The 9,857-nt window shown below is 44.6% G+C and overlaps 1 protein-coding gene across 2 annotated transcripts in view; it reads left to right on the forward strand.

The window, feature by feature from the left end:
* The first annotated feature begins 7,593 nt into the window (after positions 1-7,593).
* Hat1 (histone acetyltransferase 1) overlaps positions 7,594-9,857 on the forward strand; it is a 41,906-nt gene continuing 39,642 nt past the window's right edge. Inside the window, exons 1-2 of one of the 2 annotated variants that reach the window (XM_031370591.1) lie at positions 7,594-7,731; positions 8,294-8,389. In XM_031370591.1, coding sequence (XP_031226451.1) covers positions 7,725-7,731; positions 8,294-8,389 — 103 coding nt within the window. In that variant the 5' untranslated portion in view covers positions 7,594-7,724. The remainder of the gene's footprint in view (positions 7,732-8,293; positions 8,390-9,857) is intronic. The other variant, XM_031370592.1, reaches the window with a different exon arrangement.

The raw sequence follows: 9,857 nt of genomic DNA on the forward strand, positions 1-9,857 counted from the left end.
GAAGCTCCCTTCTCTGTGATAACTCCAGCCTGTGTCAAGTTGACACACAAAGCCAGCCAGTACAGATAGCTAAGCAAATCTATTATTTTACTCCTTTCTGCTATTTACTTATTTAATGTTTAAGTAAGTTCAGTTGATGACTGCTTTTTGTAAACCTATATTGGATGAGGGATTCTTGGCTACCCTCTGTGAACATATAAATTGTGGGTGTTTGGGGTTTTGCTGTTGTTCACAGTTTTCAAAAATTAACACTCTAGTATTTCTTTTTTGTTTGTTTGTTTTTGTTTTTGTTGGTTTTTCAAAACAGGGTTTCTCTGTATAGCCCTGGCTGTCCTGGAACTCACTCTGTCAACCAGGCTGGCCTCGAACTCAGAAATCCGCCTGCCTCTGCCTCCCCAGTGCTGGGATTAAAGGCGTGCGCCACCACCGCCCAGCAATACTCTAGTATTTCAACAAGGTAGACTAGATAGTGTTCCCTCAGTTCCTCCCCTTTCCATCAGAAATTGAATATGATGTTCGGCTTTTCCCGTCATTAGCAATCATTGCATTTTGCAGGGAGTCCATCCATATAATTGTTGATATTGCAGGTATTTTATAGAACAGGTCTTTGAGCACTCCAGTGAAGCTTCTTCTGGCCCACCCGATGTGAAATCATCTACACTACCCTATTCTATTTCCAACTTTAGCGTGTGTGTGTATGTGTGTGTATGTGCGTGTGTGTGCTGGATGTGTATGTGTGTGTGCTGGATGTGTGTCTTGTATGTGTATGCTGTACACATGTGTGTGGGTGTGCCTGTGGGTGGGTACGTGTGCATGTGTGTGTGTTGTATACCTGTGGGGGTTGGGGGTTGGGGAGTTGGAATGTGTGTGCCTGCAGGAACCAGAGGAGGGTATTAAGTGCTTCTTTATCTCTCTCCACTGTATTCACATGAGGCAGGACCGCTCCCTGAACCTGAAGTTTTGATCTTCTGGCTAGGCTGGCTAGCTAGTGAGTTCTAGCTATCCACCATCTCTGCCCTTCAATAATGAGGTTATACCATGCATGGCTTTTTTTTTTTAAAAAAAAAAAAAAAACATGAACTCTAGGAATCAAACTCAGATTATCATGCTCAAGCAACAAGCATTTGGAGGTGTCTCCCCAGCCCTTCTAATTCCAATGTTTTATGGTACTTTTTTGTAACGTTTGAATGAGGACTCTCCTTTGTAAAATGTTCTTTCCAGGATCTTTAGCACAGCTTGACAAGTTAAGAATCTCCCAAAGGCTCTTTATCTTTCTGACCTAGACTAAAGCTTAGTAGATCTCTAGAAATTATCCAGTCTCTCAGCACCAGAGTGGGACTACTAAAGCCTCCAGCTTCGTGGACATCTGGGTTCTCAACTTCTTCAAAGTACAGAGGGCCACTGTTGGCGTTCCAGTCCCATTGAGTACACCACACCAGTAAGTTCCTGTCTTAGTTAGGGTTTCTGTTGCTGTAATGAATCACCATTATCAAACAAATTGGGGAGGAAAGGATTTATTTGCTTATACTTCCATTTTGTAGTCCATCTCTGAAGGAAGCAAGTAAAGGAAGTCAAATAGGGCAGGAACCTGGAGGCAGGAGCTGATGCAGGGGCCATGGAGGGATGCCTCTTACTGGTCTGTTCCCAATGGCTTGCTTGGTCTGCTTTCTTATAAAACCTAGGACCACCTGCCCAGGGATGGCATAGCCTACAATGGGATGGGCCCTTATACATCAATCACTAATTAAGAGAATACTCTACAGGCTTGCCTATGGCTCAGTCTTACAGAGATATTTTCTTAATTGAGATTTCTCCTCTCAGATGACTTCAGTTTTGTCAAGTTGACAAAAAAAAAAAAAAAAAAAAAAAAAACAGCCCAGCACAGTCCCCTCTTATATACTATTTCTATTGGTCCTGTTCCTCTAGAGAACTTTGACTAACACAAAAAGTATATAACTTGAGAGTAGAGAGGGTCACGATTCACAGTTAACCTAAAGACAAGTCAGCAAGAGAGGCAACTCTTCTGTGGTAGCCGACTTCCCTTAGGAAGTCAAAGCAGTGGGCCCGAGAACAAGCTGGCCTCAGTGAAGCCAAGTGTGGAGAAACTCTACCAATGATGCCATTTGTGGAGAAATGTGGCACTGCCTTGGGGATACATGGTCTCATTCTTGCTGTTGGGAACCCAGAGATAAGAGGGACAAGATTGTTAGGTCCACTGCACAAACCCCATTGTTCCTTGACTCTTCAAGTGTAGTACCAAGATCCACTGTACCAATCACCCAACCATGGCTAACTGCAGTTCCAGGGTATCTGACTCCCTCTTCTGACTTCTGGAGACATTAGGTACACATCCAGCACACATACATACAAGTAGGCAAACCATTGATACACATAAAAATAAGTGTAACTTGAATTTTTTTAAACCTATTTCTTTTCTTTTTTTTTTTTTTAAGATTTTATTTATTTTATATTTCTGAGTACACTGTCAGTGTCTTCAGACACACTAGAAGAGGGCATCAGATCCCATTACAGATGGTTGTGAGCCACCATGTGGTTGCTGGGAATTGAACTCAAGACCCCTGGAAGAGCAGCCAGTGTTCTTACCCGCTGAGCCATCTCTCCAGTCCTCAAACCTATTTTAATGATGGTTCTTAAACACTTTAACCTCCCTTGTAGCCCACCACCTACCAGAGGTAGTGGAAAAGAAACAATATGGGGGAAGTGGACCTGTTTAGAAAGGTTGTTTGGAGCAACTCCCACCCGTGTTGTCTGGAAATAAGCAATTCAGTTCGCAGGCTAGTAGGCAGTGGCAGCTTGAACTACTTGGAAACACTTCCCAGATACACCAGCAGTCCAGTTTGGTAGAGTGCAATAGGGATAGCAGGCATGAGTCTGCAGTAGTGGCACACAACCCAGCAGAGTCAGCCAGGCCTCAATCTCAGCATCAGTCAGCAGGAGGGACCCGGGACCCTGAGGGAGGGAGAAGTTCTTGGCTGTGCCTTTGTCAGGGAAACAAAGATCACTGAAGACCCGAGACCCACAAGTGTTGCATAGCTACCTGCACTAGCAAGCCTAGCTCAGCCTCCATCATTGTCTGTTGAATCTTTTATACTCTCTCCAAACATCATGTATCATCCACATGTCTTGCCTCAACATGAGAGTCTGTCTCGGATGACATCACTCTCCTAATAAGGCCCAGTCTGCAGAAGCAGCAAGAAACTTCAGCATACCACCAGAAGTTTTTTGGTGCATTTCTCACTATGGAGTCCCGACAAATGCAGCTCAACAATGAAGTGTATGGCTGATCAATACATGCTTGACATTAGCAAAGAATCCTTTGTCATGTGTCCTTTCACGTGCTTGCTTTAGCAGAACATCTCTCCTGTGTCTGCTTCAGTGAAACACTCCTTCATGGGTTGGCCTGAGCCTTTCATACCTGTGTCCACTTTAACAAAACATTCCTTCACATGTTTGCCCCAGCAAAACACCATCTGACTTTCCACTTCAGTAAGTCTTAATTATTTTTAAATTTCAGAACAAATTCCTATAGTTTTCACTAATTTAAATAAGGCACAGTGGTGCATGTTTTTATAATCTCTGCACTTGGGAGATAGAGGCAGAAAGATGAAACATTCATCTGGGCACTTGGGAGGCAGAGGCAGGCGGATTTCTGAGTTTGAGGCTAGCTTGGTCTACAGAGTGAGTTCCAGGACAGCCAGAGCTACACAGAGAAACCCTGTCTCGAAAAAAACAAACAAAAACAAAACAAAACAAAACAAAAAGATGAAACATTCAAGATTATTCTTGGCTACATAGTGAACTTTAAGCCAGCCTGGGCTACATGAAAACTTGTTTCAGCTGGGCAGTGGTAGTGCACTCCTTTAATCCCAGCACTTGGGAGGCAGAGGCAGGCAGATTTCTGAGTTCGAGGCCAGCCTGGTCTACAGAATAAGTTCCAGGACAGCCAGGGCTATACAGAGAAACCCTGTCTCGAAAACAAACAAACAAAAAAACAACAATAACAAAAAAAGAATCGTAGTTGTTTATGTATAGATAAGGATATCTGGAAAATAAAACTTGCCATTTTGAAAAAAATATTTTTTAAAATAAATTTTCTTTTTCAATTTTTTAAAATTATATTTATTTGTGTTTTATTTATTATGTATTTATTTGTGTATTTGTGTGTGTTTGTGTGTGTGTGCGTGCTTTACAGCACTCATAAAGAGTGTTCAGAGGACAATCTATAGGAGTAGTTTCTCTCCTTCTACTATGTAGGGCCTGGGGACCAAATTCAGGTTGTGAGGCTTGGCAGCAGGTGCCTTCACCTTCTGACCCACTTCACTGGTTCTGTTTCCCTTTCTGATCAGTCATTAGTTGCGCTGACTTCATATTCCTATCTGAACACTATGATTGTAATCTTATATGTAAGAGTTTAAGGAGAAGGATCTTCGTGTTCTTGCTGCCTATTCTAATCTTTTTGTTTGTTTGTTTTTTGTGTGTTTTTGAGACAGGGTTTCTCTGTATAGCTCTGGCTGTCCTGGAACTCATTCTGTAGACCAGGCTGGCCTTGAACTCAGAAATCTGCCTGCCTCTGCCTCCCAAAGGCTGGGATTAAAGGCATGAGCCACCACTGCCCGGCTCCTATTCTCGTCTTAAAGGGCATTTCTACATAGCTAACAAATAAATACCAGGGCTGAGCATCTGGAGAATTGGGCTCTTCAAGAGACTATAGTAAACTGGGGTGAACTTGGCTATTTACCTTGGGCTGGCTCCTTTCTCTGCTCCTTCCTTGCTTTCCAGTCCTCTCTCTTTCTCTCTTTTTTCTTTTCTTTTCCTATAGACCAAACTGATCTCACATTGAAGGGATCTTTCTGTCTCTGCCTGTTTTTTAAGATTTATTTATTTATTTTATGTATATAGTCATGTTATGTTTATGGTCAACCTTTCTTGCTTTGGTTGGCCCCCGTTCGCTACAGTAGACCCTGCTCTCTCTGGTTGGCTCTGCTCTCTCTGCTCGGCCTGCTTGCTCAGTCCCTGCTTGCTAAAATTTATTTATTATTATAAATGAGTACATGGTAGCTGTCTTCAGACACACCAGAAGAGGATGTTAGATTTCATTATGGGTGGTTATGAGCCACCCTGTGGTTGCTGGGACCTGAACTCCCAGCAGTTGTTGCTCTTATCCACTGAGCCATCTCACCAGCCCCCCTCTCTTTTTTTTTTTAAAGACAGATCTCACATAGCCCAACTGGCCTCAAGCTTCAGAGGCCAAGAATAACCTGAATTCCTGTCTCAGGTTCCGAGGGAGGGGTGTGTGTGTGGGGGGGTTATAGGTGTGCCCTACTTCGATAAGCTTTGCTCCTTATCCTCTTCCTCCCTTTCCTCTTCCTCCTTTTCTTTCAGCAGATTCTCCTCAATCACAGTTCAGGTTGACCTCAAACTGATGAGTGATGTGCCTGCCTCAGACTCCCAGATGCAATGAATTTAAGTCTAATCCATCACTATAGCTATATATATATATATTTTATCTCTAAAACTACAGAGCACATTAATTCCAGACTATTCCACTAAGTGTGATGGTTAGTTTTAACTGTCACCATGGCATAGAACAAAATACACACATATAAATGTATATATACATACATGCATATATGCATTACCTACTACATACATATACACACATATGCATATATATAAAACACAGACATATATAATACACACAAACATATATTAGTGTGAGCACGTCTGCTGGGGGGATTGTCTTGATTACCTTAATTAATGGTAGAAGACCCACCCCAAATCTGGGCAGTACCTTCTGGTAATGGCCCAGATAAAAGGTAGAAAGAAAGCTTCGCTAACTTGCCTCCTTAACTTTCATTCTCCCTGGAGAGTTCATCGATCCCTTTGGTGTGTAAGGGTCCATGATTCTCTAAGAATGTCACCCTGGACTCAAATAGCACGCAAACGCAAAGAGTGTTTTATTCTGTAGAAATCTAGCATGTTGGGGTCTCCCATTCCCAAGACTGAGAGACACCCAAGTGAGCTAGCTTGTAGGCCTGATTTAAAGCACGTTAGGGAATTCCAGGGTAGGTGACCTTATAGTAATCTGTTGGTTCCATCTCTACCAACATTCCATTGTTGGAGTGTGGAGGCTGGAGACTTGCTGGGGAGGCCTGGAAACTGCTGCTGACCCACTGTCCTTGCCTCAGGCCAGGCAGGTGGTGGGAACAGCTGCTGAAGCCTGGACTTGCCTGGACTTGCCCAGGTCTTAGAAGCAGAGACTTAGGCCTAGTCTCCTTAACTGCCAACTCGAAGCCTGTCATGGAGTCAGCCGAGCCTTCTCAGGCGCTGCTGCTGCTTCCTCAGCTGACATTAGAACCAGCTTTTTCTCATAGGCAGAGAACCAGCAGTTCTCCAGGAATCCCTCAGGTCTTCACGGGAAGATTGGGCTGAGGTTCCTATCTTTGAGGACTGAACCACCAGGTTTTCAGCATTTGCTGTGAGACAACCACTGTTTGGCCTCTCCAAGTGTATCATATAAGCCAAGGTGATAAGTCATCTCTTAATATATGTTCATTCTATTGGTTTCTTCTTTTCTAGAGAGTCCCGATACGCCAAAGATCAACTTTAGATAGAGTATGCATCATTTTAAAGTGTATTAGCAAATGTGTTGACACCAGGGAGTCTTGTGTAGATACCATTGTGGGGGTAAATAGCAAATTATCCTTCGGGAGAAAAAAAAAAACCAACAGCTCACAAGGCCCAGGATTAAAAATGAGTAGCATCCTGTGATGTAGTTCAAGCCACTAGGACCTCATACAAGTCCAACTAAATCAAGCCACTTGGGGTAATGTTAGTAACCATTTTTGGTGAGCTAAGTGGATGTCTAGAAAAGTTAAGAGCAAAAGCAGGTAGATTTCTAAATTTTACTTTTATTAGTTGTGCACTCAAGCATGTGCACGCACAGCTTTAGGGAGTCTTCAATCTTGGGTTCCTAAGGTTTTTTTTTTTTTTCGAGACAGTTTCTCTGTGTAGCCCTGGCTGTCCTGGAACTCACTCTGTAGACCAGGCTGGCCTCGAACTCAGAAATCTGCCTGCCTCTGCCTCCCAAGTGCTGGGATTAAAGGCATGCCCCACCACTGCCCGGGCCCCCTGAGTTCTTTAATTTGGCACTACTTATCATTTTGAAAGCATAAAGAAGGTATGTAATGGGCTAGTGGCAGAGCGTTTTGTCTAGCATAAGTATGACTCTTGAGTTGGATACCCAGCTCCAAAATACGAATAAAATTCAGAGAGACCTTTTAAAATGGGTTACAGGAAAGCAGAATCACAAAGTTTTAAGCTTCGAAATGAAACCCCCACATAAAACTTGCATTCGGGGCAAAAGATGGGAGGAAAAATCCCCTTAAGCTGTCTGAGAATTCATATTAATTTCCAAGCAAGTCTCTAGGGGCCAGCAAGCTGCACCGGCCTGGGCGCTGAAGACTAGAAGTGAGGGTGTCCTCACGAGCGGTGGCTAGGCAACCGCGGGCGCCTTCTCACGTTGCTTGCCCCGCCTCCCGAGGCACTTCCGCCGCCGCGCGCCTGGAACTTCTCCCTCTCATTGGTTCGTGCCTCGCCGAGGATGGGCGGGGGGAACTGCATAAGTTAGTGTGGTCACTTCCGGCCCGGGAGCGCGCGGGTTGATTTGTCCTTCCTCAGCTGCGGGCGCTCAGAGCTCGGAAATGGCGGGTAAGTTCCTGGGAAAAGTTTAGGCAGGGGAGGAGGCCGGTGGTTCTGGGGAAGAACGTTGAGGCCGCGATGACAGTGGCCGCCTGGAACTTTCGAGCTCCAACCGAGGTTCCAGAAGGCCTCTCCCTTCCGCGAGGCACCAAGGGTCGGAGACTGGCTCCCGGTGGGCCGCGCTTGGCGCCCCCGCCCCCAGGGCGTACGCTCGGCGCCTTCCGTGGACCACCGGGCCTTGAGCTCCAGGCAGGGCGCGGGGTTTGGTCCGGTGGGGCGCGGTCTGCCTCGGGGCCTTTCCCTCTCGTTCCCCTTTGCTCACTGTCGCGCTAATGTAGCCCATCAGGTCCAGTTGATCCTCTCCAGGGCCCTGCCCACCTTCCTCACTGCCAACTTGTGAGCGAGCGAGCGCAGTGCTGCCCTGCCCTGCTTCAGGGCACACTCTGGGTCTCATACCCTTCAGGATTCTCCTTTGAGAAAGACGTTTTTGCACTGCCAAACTTCTTATTTAGAGTGGGACTTGTGTACTGTAGGTGGTAGAATTCTCTTGCTGTGCTTTCTTCGTTTCTAGCCTTGGAGAAATTTCTGGTGGAGTATAAGAGTGCAGTGGAGAAGAAACTGGCTGAGTACAAGTGTAACACCAACACAGCAATCGAGCTGAAACTTGGTGCGTATGTCACTTCAGAGGGGTTCTGTGTTAGCAGCCCTGTATTTAACTTTACCTTTAAAATAGGAAACCCAGCTTGATGTTAAGACTATTGCGTAACAGGTACTTTCTACATTGGTTGAATCTGGAGATTTTAGGCAGTTTTAAGTTGGTGCTGTGGAAGGGGTAAAGGGAAAGATAGTGTGGCAGAAAGTCATAAGTATATGTGATCTCAGCTTAAAAATTGCAAATATGGGGCTAGAGAGATGGCTCGGCAGTTAAGAGCACTGACTGCTCTTCCAGATATCCTGAGTTCAAATCCCAGCAACCACATGGTGGCTCACAACCGCCTGTAATAAGATCTGATCCCCTCTTCTGGTGTTAAATAAATAAATAATAAATAAATAAATCTTTGTGCTGGAGTAAGTGGGGCAGGAACCAGAGCTGGAAAAATGGCTCAGCGGTTAAGAGCACTGACTGCTCTTCCGGAGGTCCTGAGTTCAAATCCCAGCAACCACATGATGGCTCACAACCATCTGTGATAAGATCGGATGCCCTTTTCTGGTGTGTCTGAAGACAGCTACAGTGTACTTACATATAGTAAATAAGTCTTTTTAAAAAATTGAAAATATGATAGACAATAACAGGTGTTGGTTAGGATGTGGAAATTCATGGATTGCTGGTATCTAAAATGATATAACAACTTTGGTTTGGAAGATTTTTTTAATGTATTTAATGTTCATAAGTACTTATGTTCATAAGTACTCTATCTTCATGAACACTGGAAGAGGACATCAAATCCCGTTACAGGTGGTTATGAGCCACCATGTGTTTGCTGGGAATTGAACTCAAGATCTCTGGAAGAGACTAGTGCTCTTAACCTCTGAGCCAACTCTCCAGCCCCAGTTATGGTAGATCTTTATTTTTTTTTCTTTTTTAGATGTTGTCTTTATTTACAATATCTCCTTTCCCAGGTTCCCCTCCAAAAAAAGAAAAAAAGAAAGAAAAAGAAAGAAAATAAAGTAAACAAAAACTAAAACAAACCCCTGTTCTCTCCCCCCTCCCCCTGCTCACCAACCCACCCCCCTCCTACTTACTAGCCCTGGCATTCCTCTACACTGGGGCATAGAACCTTCACAGGACCAAGGGCTTCTCTCATTGATGACCAGTTTGGCCATCCTCTGCTATACATATGCTGCTGGAGCCATTAGTCCCACCATGTGTGCTCTTTGGTTGGTGTTTTAGTCCCTGGGAGCTCTGAGGGTACTAGTTAGTTTATATTGTTATTTGTCCTAAGGGGCTGCAAAACCATCAGCTCCTTGGGTCCTTTCTCTAACTCCTTCACTGGGGAACCCTGTACTCAGTCCAATGGATGGCTGTGAGCCTTTACTTCTGTATTAGTTGGGTACTGTCAAAGCTTCTCAGGCTTCTGTCATCCAGTACTTGCTGGCATCCACAATAGTGTCTAGATTTGATGATTGAATATGGG

This window comes from Mastomys coucha, unplaced genomic scaffold (assembly GCF_008632895.1).
Source record: "Mastomys coucha isolate ucsf_1 unplaced genomic scaffold, UCSF_Mcou_1 pScaffold15, whole genome shotgun sequence".
NCBI classification, from domain to species: domain Eukaryota; kingdom Metazoa; phylum Chordata; class Mammalia; order Rodentia; family Muridae; genus Mastomys; species Mastomys coucha.